This window comes from Papaver somniferum, unplaced genomic scaffold, assembly GCF_003573695.1.
Source record: "Papaver somniferum cultivar HN1 unplaced genomic scaffold, ASM357369v1 unplaced-scaffold_10, whole genome shotgun sequence".
Lineage (NCBI taxonomy): Eukaryota > Viridiplantae > Streptophyta > Magnoliopsida > Ranunculales > Papaveraceae > Papaver > Papaver somniferum.
In genome coordinates, this window is record NW_020618825.1 from 7,156,373 (window position 1) to 7,173,430 (window position 17,058).

General features: G+C 37.5%; 1 protein-coding gene across 1 annotated transcript; it reads left to right on the forward strand.

Moving 5' to 3' along the window:
* Positions 1-909: 909 nt before the first annotated feature.
* LOC113326253 (LOB domain-containing protein 29-like) lies at positions 910-1,843 on the forward strand. Its single transcript, XM_026574015.1, has 2 exons — positions 910-1,188; positions 1,304-1,843. The coding sequence occupies exons 1-2, from the start codon at positions 910-912 to the stop codon at positions 1,841-1,843; spliced, it is 819 nt and encodes a 272-aa protein (XP_026429800.1).
* The last annotated feature ends 15,215 nt before the right edge of the window (positions 1,844-17,058 follow it).

Genomic DNA, 17,058 nt, shown 5'->3' on the forward strand with positions numbered 1-17,058 from the left:
TTTTGAAGGTGCCGTTTGGTGATTAAGAGATATCTCCGAAAGACATGAAATCTCTACGAGCAACAGTTATTGTCTCTTTTAGAAACACGTCTCTTTTAGAAACACATCAAACATTATTGTTTTCTTCTTCCCTAATACCTTGCTTACCGGGGCAAAATTAACTGGGGTTTCCTTCTCAAGTTATGTCATGATTGCACACTCTGTACTTGAGACTTCAGCGAGCTTGAGAAATGTACATATTAAACATCGCCAACTAATTTTTTTGACGATTATTAACCTATACAAAAATAATTGTCCACACTTTATTGACAACAAAAATTTTATTATATAGTACACTCTTCTTGGGAAGATTGGGGTTACATGAGTAGCCATCATCCAAATAACTTAATGTTCCATTTTGAAGTTAGGTTAACGGTAACCGCAGTTTTTAAATTTGAAGTTTTTAAATTATTTTCTAAGATAATGCTTGAAAAACCGTGACCTTTGGACGCTTTAAAATTCTACACCATGTGTTCTCTCCTTTTGGATCAATGATTTTGGAAGTTTTTACTTCCATTCCATTACTGATTGTGTCGAGCTCTTTCGTTTCACTCAGTTTCAGAATAATTACTAATTTCACTAGTTTTAAGGATTCTAACCTAAATTAATCAAATAAGGACGTTTACATAACTTCATCAAACATGTAACCCATTATGGGAACCTAACTTAATTAAGTATTCATTAGACTATGAATAAGTTATTCATAACTCTACCTGTACCGATATATACATACATAGTTTCTCATGGTATTTTCACTCCATCAAGCTCGTTACCAACAAAAGAAATTCTCAGCCTAAACATACCTCAAAACCTAAGAATAGTTAAAAACTATAAAAGACTCTTTCTTTCTTCTCTTTTCATAACACAACAATGACAGGGTTCGGTTCTCCATGTGGAGCTTGCAAATTTTTGAGAAGAAAATGTGTAAGGGGTTGTGTTTTTGCTCCTTACTTTAGTCATGAACAAGGAGCTACACATTTCGCTGCAATTCACAAAGTTTTCGGCGCAAGCAATGTTTCCAAGCTTCTCTCTCATCTTCCGCTGGGTGACCGCTGTGAAGCTGCAGTTACTATTTCATATGAAGCTCAAGCTAGAATCCAAGATCCTGTATATGGATGTGTTTCTCACATCTTTGCCCTCCAACAACAGGTATATATATATATATACATTTTAATTTTCAAGTATGTTAATTATATGAAGATATAATTGAATTGTCATTATTTGTACGTTTTCTTATGATGCATTTTTTTCTTTTGGGTTTTAGGTTGTGAGCTTGCAACAACAAATAACGACACTTAGAGCACAACAAGCAGCTCAAGGTTTCATTAATGGAGGAAACATTACTACTTCAACAAATGATCATATTCATCCACACGACAATCACAACAAATTGTTCTACGGAGATTTTCCACCTACATATCCACAAGATATCGAAGCTTTATATATGCAGTTAAACGAGTCGAAGATATTATCAGAACAGTTACATCAAAACAATACTTCCATGAATGATAGTAATAGTACTGCTACCACTGATGATGAAAACATTTTATATTATGAAAATGGAGTAGTGAATATGGAAAATTCACTACCTGAATCTTTTACACCACCTGAAGAAACTGTTCATCAGTTTATGACTAGTGCAAGTTTTGATGAGCAATACTCATCCGATGAACATCATCAACAAGCAGCAATGGCTTCTCAATATCTTGATGACATGCAAATAAATGCTAGGAAGTGGACATTCCAAGACACTAATCAAGTGGACCTTCAATCGATGGCTTTTGCTTATTTCCAACACTCATAATAAATTAATATAAAGTAAAAATGTATTTCTTGGCAGGGAACAGTAAATGTATCTTAAGGCATCATAGCTAAGTTGTATGACTCTTTCAAACTCATGCATGTGATCATCCTACCACTCCACATTCTAATAAATTTCATAATCCATTTGATATATAATGGTGAATTGGAAGAATTTATTCTTTCGATTACCGTAGCCTTTTCTTGACGGATTAGTTTTAAAAATCTCGACCAATTATTCAATACCCCATTCTTGCAGCATATTTTCATTCATCCAATGCTGTAATCTCAACCACCACACAAATTGGTTGTGTTTGTCTCCATTTGGTTCCGTAATTGATGGATCTCTTCTCTATCCAACAATAACAATATGGTCCTTGTGACTAACTGAAAACTTTTTTTTTTGATAACAATGGAAGATATATTAAGAAAAGAGGAATTTACAAAGGAGTTCTACCAGTGGTAGATTAAAAGAAAAAAGAGGAAACAACCCAATTACATAAAAAGAACATCCCAATTGTTAAGAATGGCGCTAGAAAAATTCGGATGAATTCTTTGACCCGATGCATTTGCCCAAGCAAGGATCATGGACTTGGCCTCTATACAAAGATCAGAATCTGTCTTGAAGTTGTAATTGTTCTTGAAGATGCGCCTGTTACGTTCTGTCCAAATGGTAAAGATTATCGCGGCCGGAATTAGATCCCAAAGTAATTTCCCTGCAGTGATGAAGTGAACTTGGTGCCAGCCAAGAGCAAGCATCTTCATGTTTCTTGGAATTTCCCAAGACCATCCCTCTTTTGGTAACACCGAAGACCAAACTCTATGAACTATTTTGCAGTGCAGGAAGATGTGATACTGGGATTCAATATCATCACCGCAAAGAACGCATGAGTTATGAATGTCAATACCTTTTATCTGCATCACGTCAAGGGTGTTTAGCTTGTCATGGATTAAACACCACACTAGGAAGTTGATCTTAGGAGGTATAGATTTCTTCCATACAAAATAGTGTGGAAAATCATGGACACCATAGTCTGTAGTGAGTTTAGAATAAAGGGATTTGACTGTGAAAATACCGGAGCTGTGTAAAGACCAACGGCTTGTGTCTGGAAGGTCATCAAGAGCTGGTGGGTTGCTTCCAATCATCACCAACAATTCTGCAAAAGAGTTAGCTTCTGAACTCATGAGATTACGTTTAAAATTGAACATCCAGCTTCCATCTGTAGAGATCATTTCGACCATCTTTGCGTCTCTATTTCACTAACTGAAAACTTTCCGAACACCTTTCTGCAGTTTATCTTAGAAATATGTGATCTAATAACGGTTGTCCTGTGATTTCAGTTGATATTATTTTTACGTTTTCCTTGCTAGAACTTTTAACTGATTAGATTACGAAGTTGCCAGTTGAGGACATGCAAGGCTCATAATTTGTACAAAAATATGGTAGTTTATCAGCTTTTGCAGCACCGACTTCTTGTTGGTTAAACTTCAACATAGAAGTCACTAACAAGATGGTTAGGACAAGATTAGGAAATTGATGTAATCCTAAGGGAATTAGAAGTCATCTAGTTCTAAGAAAAGGAAAGACATGTAATAAGGTAATAGGACTAGGAAAAGGAATTCATAGTTCTATATATATATGATCACCAAAGTTGTGGTTGATCATATGAGCAAGATTAGAGCTTGTGTTTAGTTTTGAGAGATTTTATAAACATCAATAAAGAGAGTTCTCTTTATATAAGCTAAATTTCATCTTGCAGTTGCCATTAATTGGTATCAGAGCTTGTTTCTGAGCTATGGAAAACGAAACCACCATTGTGGGTGCAAAACAGTTCACGCCACCATCAATACAAGTTCCAATCCTTAACGCCACAAACTACACAGTATGGGCCATGAGAATGAAGGTACTGATGAAAATCTACAAAGTTTGGGAAATAATTGATCCTGGTACATTGGACCCAGAAAAAAACAATGTTGCTATTGGATTACTCTTTCAAGCAATACCAGAATGTCTTGTTCTACAAGTTGGTGAACAGGAAACTTCAAAGAAAATTTGGGATGTAATAAAGGCACGTAATCTCGGAGCTGATCGAGTTAAAGAAGCCCTTCTGCAAACCCTAATGTTTGAATTTGAAAGAATGAAGATGAAAGAAACTGATACTATTGATATCTTTGAAGGAAACCTATCAAAGATAGCCTCAAAAGTTGCGTTACTTGGACAATCCATTGATGAAGATAAACTGGTAAAGAAGTTTCTCAATAGTTTACCATGATCCAAGTATATTCATATCATAGGTTCTCTCGAACAAGTCTTATATTTAAAGAAGACTAGCTATGAAGATATAATTGGAAGATTGAAAGCATATGAACAGAGAATCCTTGATGAAGAAAACAATGGAGAAACTCAAGGAAAACTCTTGTACACAAACTCTTACCAACAAAACTCTGCGACAAGAGGAAGAGGTCGTGGAAGAGGTGGTAGAGTAAACAGAGGCCGAGGAAGGGGAGGAAGGTTTAACTCACAAGATAGAAAAACAAGTCAGAATGATCAAAACCAAGGGAAATAAAAGAAGGATAAATCAAACATTATTTGTTACAGATGTGATAAACCAGGACACTTCTCCTCTGTATGCCCTGAAAGAATACAAAAGATGGAAGAAACAAACAAGAATGAAACAAGGGAAGCAGATTCAGCTCTTTTCATGCACGAAGTTGTATTCTTAAACGAAGGGAACCTAATACCAAAGAACTACGAATCAAAGGATGGAGAAGAAGGAATCTGATATTTAGATAATGGAGCCACCAATCACATGACTGGTAAGAGACACTAGTTTTCTGAACTCAATGAGAAAATCAAAGGACAAGTGAAGTTTGGGGATGGATCTTCTGTAGAAATTGAAGGGAAAGGATCAATTCTATTTCAGAGCAAGACCGGAGAACAGAAACTTGTCACAAACATCTACTTCATCCCAAACTTACAAAGCAACATTCTAAGTTTAGGACAAGCTACATAAGTTGGATGTGATGTTAGAATACGACAAGATTATCTAAAAGTTCATGACCCAAGTGGAGGACTTTTAGTTAGAGTCTCACGTTCACAGAATAGACTCTACAAGATAAGTCTCATGATTGGAAGGTCATTGTGTCTGAATATGAGACTAGAAGATCAGACATGAAAGTGGCACGCAAGGTTAAGACACATAAGTTTCAGAACCTTAAAGGCAATGTCTCAGAACAAGATGGTTCGAGGATTACCACAGATAGATGATGAAGCAAAAATCTGTGAATCATGTTTAGTTGGGAAACAAACTCGTCAAGGTTTCCAAAAAGCAACAACATTCAGAGCCTCAAAGCCATTAGAGCTTCTTCATGCTGATTTATGTGGTCCTATTACACCACAAACCCTTGCAAATAACAAATACATATTTGTTATTATAGATGACTTCTCAAGATATATGTGGTCTATTATTATGAAAGAAAAGAGTGAAGCATTTGACAGATTCAAAGCTTTCAGAAATCTGATAGAAAAAGAGTTAAAAGTGGAGGTCCAAATGCTTAGAACTGATAGAGGAGGAGAGTTCACTTCCTTAGAGTTCAACAAGTTCTGTGAGTCAAATGGAATCAAAAGGAAACTCACAACACCATATACACCACAACAAAACGGAGTGGTGGAGAGGAGAAACAGGACTCTAATGGAGATGACAAGAAGTTCTTTAAAGGCTATGCAGGTACCTAATTATCTATGGGGAGAAGCTTTATGACACTCCACATACCTAATAAACTGGATACCTACGAAAGCTCTGAAAGACATGACTCCATATGAAAGTTTGCGAAAGAGAAAACCAAACATAGATCATTTAAGAGTGTTTGGTTGCAAAGCATACGCAAAAGTTGATTCTGTAACTCTTAAGAAACTAGATGATCGATCTAAAACTCTTGTGCATCTAGGAATTGAGCCTGGATCCAAAGCTTACAGATTATGCAAACCAACAACGAAAAGAGTAATAGTGAGTCGAGATGTGGTATTCGATGAAAAAGAAAACTGGAACTAGAAAGAAACTAATAATGGACCAAGTAGGGATCCAGGAATGTTTCACATGAGATGGGGTCAAGTAATTGATGAAGGACCCATAATCATCAATACCAAAGGAAACAATGATGTTAATCAAGAAGAAGAAGAGAATAATGAAACCACTGAGAATAACGAAGAAGTAGAAGAAGAAGAAGAAGAAGAAGAAGAGATCGATGAAATAACTCAACCCATTCCAATGCGAAAATCATCAAGACAGATACAAAAGCCACAGTATCTGGAGGATTATGTTCTTCAAGCTGCAGAAGAATGTGAGATTATGCTACTTTCTGTTAATGATGAACCAAGGAATTTTCAAGAAGCAAAGGTCTCGACTAAATGGACACAAGCATGTAGAGAAGAAATTATTTCAATCAACAGAAACAAGACTTGGTTTCTAGTTGATAATCCAGGTGGGGTAAAAGTGATTGGTCTTAAGTGGATCTTCAAAATAAAACGGAATGCTGATGGTACTGTCAATAAATACAAATCAAGGCTTGTAGCTAAAGGATATGTACAAGAATCAGGCATAGATTTTGATGAAGTTTTTGCACCAATTGCTAGAATTGAAACAATACGCTCATTAATTGCAGAGGCAGCATCAAACTCATGGGAAATTCACCACTTAGATGTTAAGACAGCATTCTTACATGGTGAATTGCGAGAAGATGTGTATGTTGAACAACCAGAAGGTTTTGAAGTAAAAGGACAAGAGCATAAGGTTTATAAGTTATCAAAAGCTCTATATGGTCTAAGACAAGCTCCTCGAGCCTGGGATACAATGTTAAATCAAATCTTAAGGGAAATCAGATTTGTTAAGCGCTCTAAAGAAACATCAGTATACAGAAGAGAAGAAAAGGGAACGCTTCTTGTGATTGCAGTCTATGTAGATGATCTATTTTTGACTGGCAACTCCCTTAAGGTGATCAATGAGTTCAAGAGAGAAATGTCATCAAAGTTTGAGATGTCAGACCTCGGAAAACATAATTATTACCTTGGCATAGAAGTCCATCAAGGAGTAGATGGGATTCAGATTAAACAAGAAGATATGCAAGGAGAATTCTGAAAGAAGCAGGACTTGAAACTTGTAATCCAACTAAGATACCAATGGAGTTTGGACTTAAAGTTTCAAAGGCACAAGAAGAAGCTGAGATTGATCCAACGAGTTATAGAAGAAATGTTGTATGCCTTAGATACTTGTTACACACAAGACCAGAGTTGTATTTCTCTGTGGGAGTAGCAATCCGTTATATGCAGAGTCCACGCAAGTCTCATGGTGATGTATTAAAGCAGATATTGAGATATCTAAGAGGAACAATCAGCTGTGGATTGAAGTATGGTCGAGGAGGATCAAGAGGAATTGTTGGGGTATAGTGACAGCAGTTATAATATTGACCAAGATGATGGAAAAGGTACAACTGGTCATATATTTTATCTAGGAGAAGCACCTATTACATGGTGTTCACAGAAGCAAGACATTGTAGCCCTCTCATCCTGTGAAGCTGAGTTCATGGCCGCAACATAAGCAGCTAAACAATCAATATGGCTTCAAGAACTGTTGGGTGAAATCAAAGGAAGAGAACCTGAAAAAGTTCTCATCAAGATTGATAATAAGACTGCAATTGCACTAACTAAAAATCCAGTGTTTCATGGGAAGACGAAACACATTCACAAAAGGTATCATTTCATACGAGAATGTATCGAGAAGGAGATCATCAACGTTGAACACATACCAGGAACTGAGCAGAAAACAGATATATTGACAAAGGCATTAGCTCGGATCAAGTTTGAAGAAATGAGACAACTGATTGGAGTACAAGATATGTCACGGGTAAGGTTGAAGCTTAACGGGGAGAATGTTGGTTAAACTTCAACATAGAAGTCACTAACAAGCTGGTTAGGACAAGATTATGAAATTGATGTAATCCTAAGGGAATTAGAAGTCATCTAGTTCTAAGAAAAGGAAAGACATGTAATAAGGTAATAGGACTAGGAAAAGGAATTCATAGTTCTATATATATATGATCACCAAAGTTGTGGTTGATCATATGAACAAGATTAGAGTTTGTGTTTAGTTTTGAGAGATTTTCTAAACATCAATAAAGAAAGTTGTCTTTATGTAAGCTAAGTTTCATCTTGCAGTTGCCATTACTTCTCAGAAATTGTCTACTGTCTCTAAAATAACTATCTAGTCTAAGAGATCAACCTAGAGCCAAAGCTCTCTCTAGTTATGTGAGTATCATAAGTAGAGTCTCTTTTGAAATCACACAAGTTTTTCAGTCAGTAAATTTATTCTAATTCTTTTTCTAGGTATAAAAAGCTTGAATAGAATTGGATATATAGCTTTTCTTAAAAATTAATTCCGACACTTGTTTCGATAAGGAAATAAAAACATCAGGATGCTGTTAACTGAATATATAATGCAAGGGGATCAAATGAGATCTAACATTTTGTGGTTGTGCGGGACAATGCAAAGGGATCAAAGGAGCTTACATCAATCCATGGAGTTACAGATGCGTGTTGAGCACAAAGAATGCTTTGCGAGCTCTATGAGAAGCGCTGTTAAGTGGTCTACAACTCCACCTCCCTAAAGTTTATATTTTCTGAAGTAATTTCTGAAGTTGTAGCGCATGCAGTTCAAAATACGCCTCCTAATAATACATATTGGCAGTTCATAGAGACTTCAAAAATGAAAAAAAATAAACCACTCTTCTTTGACATCCCAAATTCGTGTTACTTTTATGTTGCAATTCGCAATAATCCCAAACATTATATAGCCCTTATGAAAATGTTTCAGTCGATTAAAGCTCGTATAATATGCTAGCTTCAGGAAACCAAGATGAATGTCCTACACAAATTTGGATATCTACCAAATTTGTAGAGATGATAACAGTGGATGGACTTAATAATTATTATACAAGTAAATGTACTTTATTAATATTATCTTTGATGAAAAACCCAATTAGAAGGTTAAAAGTAGTAATTAATTTAATTTATGATGGACTAAGATATATAAAATTCACAAATCAACATTGGCTAGCAAATGGACATAATCGTGGTGGTATTCGCAGGTGGTAAACGTGCAAGTTCAAAAAATAATTATTACTGTACTTACATTTGTTTTCCTTTTCTTCCATGTACGTAAATATGATAATCCTTTTACCTGACCGTGTGCAAGCTTTTAACTTCTGAACTCAACCTGAACTCAAGGAACTGTCTGAACTCATCTATACACTTTAACTTCGGTTCCGAAACTTGGTTTACTATATATATCACACTTCGTCTTTAAACTAACATGTTGTACGTTGTGGCCTCTGTGTGGAAAGAAAAAATAACATTAACCAATCTTTGGTATTCTATTAATTGATTAATAAGTTGCCGTCCGTGCGGCTGTAGTTAATTCATTCCTGTGCAACAACTTTACAGGCCATAACTCTGAACTCAGCTGAACTCTGAACTCAGTTTTCCTTTTCATATTTTTATCATTAATTATCACAAACCCACATTACGACATACAATTAACTACTCATTTTAGTAAGTACATAGTTTAATGGTGCTATATTAACATACAGTTAAAACAAGTCAATCCAATATAAGGTATAAGGTCCGTTTAATTAACTACTCCGTTTCGAGCTGCTAAATTAATTAGAATCTCAAGTTTAAATTTTACCAAGGTATAAGGTACGTTTTGAAGGTTGCAAAAACACTCGCCCTGTCTCACTAAAACTAGTCAGAAGTTGGAACCAGCTAGAACACGTATTGTTTGGGAGAGAACACAACTATAAGAGGAGAACACGAACTTGAATAGAAGACGTTCTGTTGATATAACTTGTGTGTACAATTGATATTTACAAGATACATATATATATGCTAACTCTTCCTTGAACTCCAAGATAGGATGAATTCCAAAACTACAACAATTTCCTAAAATACAAAAGACTTCCAAACCTAGAATAGTTTCCTAAAAATACAAAAGACTTCCTTAACAAGATATACGTGTGTTAGGCAACACACACGTATTGTATGCCTTAACACCCTCCCGCAAGCGTAACGGGTGATCTTGAACCGTTAGCTTGAACCTTAATAGAGAAAACCGATCTTTAGACAAAGATTTTGTAAAAATGTCGGCAATTTGATCCTTAGAAGATATAAACCGAACATCAAGAAGTTTCAAAGCAACCTGATCACGCACAAAATGATAATCAATCTCAATGTGTTTCGTCCTTGCATGAAATATAAGATTAACAGTAAGATATGTGGCACCAAGATTATCACTCCATAGAACTGGAGGTGATTGAGTAGAAACATGAAGTTCAGATAGAAGTGATTGAATCCACATAATTTCAGCAGTAGCAATAGCAAGACCTCTATATTCTGCTTCAGTACTAGAACGTGACACGGTTTTCTGTTTGCGAGCACTCCAAGATATAATATTACCACCCAAGAATACACAATAACCACTGGTTGAACGTCGATTTTCAAGAGAACCAGCCCAATCGGAATCAGTATATGCTCTAAAGGATAACTGTAGAGAACAAGACGACCGAAGAAGAATACCAAACGTAGATGTTTCTTTAAGATAACGAAGTATACGCTTTACTAAGCCCCAGTAAAACTCAGTGGGTGCATGCATAAATTGACAAACCTTATTAACAACATATGATAGATCCGGACGAGTAAAAGTCAAATATTGTAAAGCTCCAACAATACTACGATATTCAGTAGCATCAGTCAACAAGGTACTGTGATCAGAAGACATGTCCCCAGAAGTACTAAGTGGAGTGTGAATAGGCTTAACACCATCCATTTTCGCACGAATAAGGAGATCATGAGCATACGTTTGTTGAGAGAGAAACAAACCAGAGGATGTACGAACTGCTTCAATGCCAAGAAAGTAAGACAAGAAGCCAAGATCTTTGATTGCGAATTATTGTTGTAGACGATCAATGATAGACTTAATACTTGTAGAGTTAGAACCTGTAACGATAATATCATCCACATAGACTAGTAAATAGATAATACAAAGAGAGCCGTTATAGAGAAATAAGGACGAGTCACACTTCGAAGTGACAAAACCAATTTGCAACAAAAAGGTACTAATCCTGTGATACCACGCACGGGGAGCTTGTTTGAGACCATAAAGAGAACGATGCAACTTGCAGACATGTGTAGGAAAACGAGAATCTACGTAGCCCGGTAGCTGTTTCATATAAACCTCTTCTTGAAGTTCTCCACGTAAAAAGGCATTTTGCACATCAAGTTGATGAATTGGATAATTGGAAGACAAAGCCAATGTAAGAATAAGACGAATAGTACATGGTTTAACAACCGGACTAAATGTTTCAGAATAGTCAATACCCTCTTGCTGAATATAGCCTTTTGCAACTAATCGTGATTTTCGACGTGCAATCGTACCATCTGGATTGCGTTTAATACGAAACACCCATTTACATCCAATAACGTTCATAGAAGAATTATATGGTACTAACGACCACGTACCATTCCGAAGTAGCGCATTACTCTCATCATCGAAAGACATACGCTACTGGGGATCTTTATGAGCCTGTGAAATACAAGTAGGTTCGAGAAGAGAATCACATACCAATGCATATTTGGAATTTGGTTTAAAAACACCAGCTTTAGACCTTGTCACCATTGGATGAGTGTCAGAGACAGAACACGGAGACTGCATACGAAGAACTGGGGAAGAAAAATCAGTGGCGGCTGTGGCGGCTGAATCAGACATAATAATGGGAACTGTCGGCGGCTGTGACGGCTCAGAAACATAATGGCTGACAGCTGATGATTGGTTTTGTTGGCTAATCATTGGTGCTGGCGGCTGTGGAGGCTGAGGATCATCATTACTGTCGGCTAATGATTGACGATGTTGGCTAATGATTGCTGGAGGTAGCTGATGATTGCTGACGGCGGAGAACTGCTGGCGATTAATGATTGCTGACAGTTGATGATTACTGACAGTTGATGATTGCTGGCGGCTAATGATTACTGTCGGCTGATGATGACTGGCGGCTAATGATTGGTCTTGGGAAGAAGACGGCACGGAAGCAGTAGACAGAAGAAAAGGCAGAGAAAGATTTACGGGAGAAGAAAAGGGAGTAGAAAAAGGTACCTGTGAAGTCGTCGACGACGGAGAAGGTTGTGCTGTGGCGGCAAAAGGAAAAGTGGTCTCATCAAAAACAACATGACGACTAACATAAATCCGACCTGTAGGAATATGAAGACACTTATAGCCTTTTTGAGAAGGACTATAACCAATAAAAACACAAGGAGAAGAAAGAGGCTCCATTTTATGAGATATATATGGACGTAAGTATGGATAGCACAAGCAACCAAACACCCGAAGTAAAGTGTAATCTGGTGAAAGACCAAAAAGAAGTTCATACGGAGAGGATTTATGAATGGAAGTAGACGGAACATGATTCATTAGAAAACAAGCTGTGTAAAAAGAGTCGTACCAATATGAGGATGGTACAGAAGCCATGTTTAGGATTGTAAGACCAGTTTCACGAATATGACGATGACGTCGTTCGACTAAACCATTTTGTTCAGAAGTATGTGGACATGAAAATCGATGAAAAATACCAAGTTGTTGAAGATGCAGAGTAAGTTTTCGATACTCCAGTGCGTTGTCAGATTGGAAGATTTTGATTTTTCGATTGAAGTGATTTTCAACATGCTTTTGAAACAAAAAGAATATTGAAAAGGCATCAGATTTCTGAGACATAGGAAACATCCAAGTAAAGCGACTAAAGGCATCAATAAGGATGACATAGTATTTATATCCTTCATTAGATAAAATATGAGAAGGTCCCCAAACATCAGAGACAATTAAATATAATGGATGCAAATAAGTAGTTTTACTAGAAGGAAAAGGGAGTTTATGACTCCGATGTTCATGGCAAGAGGAACAAAACTTAAAAGTCTGACTAGAAACCGGAAGAGAAAACTGGGAAACAACCTTACGCACTGTGGTATCATTGGATGTCCTAATCTAGAGTGCCAATCTTGTAAGGTGGCACGCTCTCCTATGTAGGCTTTAGAAGATTGAGACAAATTATCAAGTTGATAGAGACCACCCCTCCTACTGCCGCGAAGAAGAACCTTCCCGGTACATTGATCCTTCACAAGACAAAAAGTTGGATGAAATTCAAATAAGACATTATTGTCAGTATTAAACCGAGAAATAGACAGAAGATTATGAGAAATTTTTGGTGCATGAAGAACATTAAGAAGCCACAACTTACGGTTTGGAGTTCCCAAAATAGAGGATCCAACATTAGAGATTGGAATAGAAGAGCCATTACCCATTTGAATTTGATCCGGACCAGTATATTCATTAGAAAATTGGAGACGAGAAACATCATTGGTTATATGATCTGTAGCACCACTATCAGGAGTCCACAGAGGTGTAGATAACAAACCAGTTTGAGCAGCATAAGCACGAGGAGCAGAGGTAGGTGGCTAACGTCGAGGAGGACGAAACGAGCGATCGAAACGATTCCAACAGTCATTAGCTTCATGATTCTTGCGACCACATAGTTGACAGGGAAGACGCACATCTGTGCGTGAGTTGTAAGGCTGTGCTGGGCCGAGAAGAGAGGAATGATTCGAAGTGTTGGAAGCAGCTGGACGAGCTGGGATTGACAGGGAGGAGAATTGCGGGGCCGAAGATGGAATGTACCGAGTAGGAGGACGTGAAAAATTGGAAGCAGCTGGACGAGAGAAGCTGGAAGCAGCTGAACGAGTTGGGCTGGATGCTGCAACTTTAGCTACAGGATGAGAATGCAGTGACTTTGCTTGGCTCTCAATACGAAGTTCATACGTGAGAAGATAGATGATAAAATCCTCTAGTTTCATGGCTCCCATGGAAGTTGTAAGAGAGGTAACAATGGCATCATATGCAGTATCTAGGACGGCAAGAATGCAGTGACGTAATTCAGACTCAGTGACAACAGTATCGGCAGCTTCAAGGTTGTCAACGATATTGCGAGCTAGATCAATATAATCTCGCATAGAAAGAGATCCTTTGCGTAAATCCCGAAGTTCACATTGCAAGCGATGGATATGAGCATCTGATTTTGAAGAAAAGAGAGATTCAAGAGAGGACCAAACAACATGAGAACTTTGGAGACGATGAACTTGTCGAAGAATAGCAGGAGTTAGCGAGGAAAAAATCCAGCCAAGAAGAATACGGTCTTGCTTTAGCCAAGGAGCATATGCCGGATTGGGTGTATCACTGTTAGGAAGAGTTGGAGACGGACAAGGATTGTAACCTGTGACAAAACTATCGAGTTCATAACCTTGAAGATATGGGAGAAACTGAGCACGCCAGAGGGAGTAATTGGTGTCATCAAGTTTGACAGTGATGATGTGATGAGGTTGAAAAAAGATAGAGGAAGCCATCATTGATTGAGAGGAGTTGAGTATGGTTTAAAGGACAGGGGAAGAAGTAGATGCAGCGGAATACATAGGATCAATAAGCTGATACCAAGCTAGAACACATATTATTTGGGAGAGAACACAACTATAAGAGGAGAACACGAACTTGAATAGAAGACGTTCTATTGATATAACTTGTGTGTACAATTGATCTTTACAAGATACATATATATATACTAACTCTTCCTTGAACTCCAAGATAGGATGAATTCCAAAACTAGAACAATTTCCTAAAATACAAAAGACTTCCAAACCTAGAATAGTTTCCTAAAAATACAAAAGACTTCCTCAACAAGATATACGTGTGTTAGACAACACACGTATTGTATGCCTTAATCAGAACCTAACAAGCTAAGCTCCAACGATGTATTTCTACATTAATTTAACAGGTTGTGGTGCTAGCTACAATTGATAAATTTACAAGAAACTGGTTTGTAGCCGTGCAAAAACCATTGTAACTCGCAAAGCAGTCCAGTATCTGGTACATCAGCAGGACGAGTCATGTTTCTAATCTGATCTAAATTCGCCAAATCAGGGGAAAGTCCACCATGCGTGCATAATACCCTATCTTCTATAATTAAGCGCCGCCATGGGAAGGCAACTAAAACAATGGGTAAAAGCTTTCCAGAGACTAACGTTAAACCGTCTCTTACATTCATCATAAAACCCATATATCCGGTTAATGGATGCACATTCATGATTTCCTCGTAGAAGAAAAATGTTCTTTGGGTATTTAATTTTGTAAGCCAGTAGAAGAATTGTTTCCAAACCCTGTTTACCCCGATCAACATAATCACCTAGAAATAAATACTTGGCTTGAGAAGGTACATTTCCCTGATTTAGTAAAATTTTGAAGTTCGTGAAATTTCAAAGTTACAACCGAGTAATTTTGAGTTATGTGAAAATTTGGAGGTGCAAGGCATGGTTAATCAAATAAAGAATGAAAGCTCCATGATAAAGTCTGAATGAATGCATATTAATAGAATAAGGCATGACAACTTTTAGTTTGAGTTCTGTAAGAGTTCAGGTCTACATCACTTCCCAGTTAGTTTCTTGTCAGGCGGGTTTAATGGGAAAAAAACTCTTAAAAGATAATCCCACTAGAAATAGTTTGGTGAATTAGTGATGATGAACGAGATAAAATTAAGGAAAATTAGCCAAAATGCCTCAATTTGGGAGGCATGGTTGCGGAAATACCCCAGATTTTTTTTTTTAAATATCGTAATTCGTAACTTTTCCATCCAAACCAGTTAAGTAGTGAATTTGGCGCATATGTGACTTCACACATGCGAAATAAGGACAATAATAACTCTTAAGGGTTTTAGGGTTCATGGTTAAGTTTAAAATCCGGGGGTATTAGACCTTAAGGGTTTAGGGCTCAGGGTTAGGGTTCAGGGTTTTAGGGTTCAGAGGTGGTGGTTATGGTGGTGGTGACGGCGGCGGTGGTGACGATAGTGGTGGCAGCAGTGGTGGTGGACATGTGGTGGTGGTGGAGACGGTGGAGGTGATGGTTAAGGTGGTGGTTGTGGCGGTTGTGGTGGAGGTGGTGGTGGTGGTGGAGATGGCGGAGGCGGTGGTGGTGGCGACGGCAGTGGCGACGGCGGTGGCGACGGCGGTGGCGGCGTGGTGGTGGTGGAGGTGGTGTTGGCGGCGAAGGTGGTAGCGGCGACGACGATGGTGGTGGTGGTGATGGTGACGGTGGTGGTGGCGGCGGTGGTGGTGGCGAAAATATGACACGTTTCGCAATATTAATGGTTTGTTATTTTATAAAAAGAAAATATTAATTAAAAAATTGGAGAATTTATAAAGTACCCCGTTTTATTGACCTCGTTTTTTTGTTACCCCCGTTTTTTACAAATTTTCTGAAGTGCCCAAACTGTTTAGTTTTTCATCCTACTTAGTTAACACTAGTTTACTTTCTTTAAAGTTTACTTCTTTACCCTTTACTTGTTAGTACGTTTACCTTCTACATCATTTTCCAATTTTTCGAGCTCGGTTCAGGATCGTGACATCATTTTCAGGTTCGTCTCATCATTCCCAAGTGTCTTCTACAATATTTTCAGGTTAGTCAAGCCCGGTTCAGAGTCGTTACACCACTTTCAGGTTCGTCGAGTCTAGTTCAGGATCGTTACACCCTCTTTAAGGATCGTCGAATTATTTATTCTCTCTACCAAGGAGATATAGTTCAGGGGTAAATAGGTCTTTTAATTGGAAAGATAACTGTCACCTAACACTTAACTGGATGGAATTTATCTTTTGAATAAAATGGGGTACTTTAGAAAATTTGTAAAAAACGAAAGCACTTTTGAAGTGTACATTTTAAAACAGGGGTACTTTATAAAATGTCCCTTAAAAAAAAAGGTTAAAAATGATTTTTATTCACATGTGGGAGTTCACATGTGTGCAAACTTTGTCATTTAACTAGCTTGGATGGAAAAACTGACGGATTAAGGTATTTTAACTTTTTTTGAAAATCCGGGGCATTTTCACAAACGACACCCCCAAATTTAGGCATTTCAACTCTTTGCCCTAATATTAATTAGTGATCCCCATAATGTCATTTTTTTTAAACTCAGTACTCAAGACCCCCAAAAAGTGAACTCACTTATAGCTTTTTCCCTAATACTAGCTAGTGGATCGATCACTTCAATCTACTAGGAAATAGGGACATGATGGTATATCATAAATGA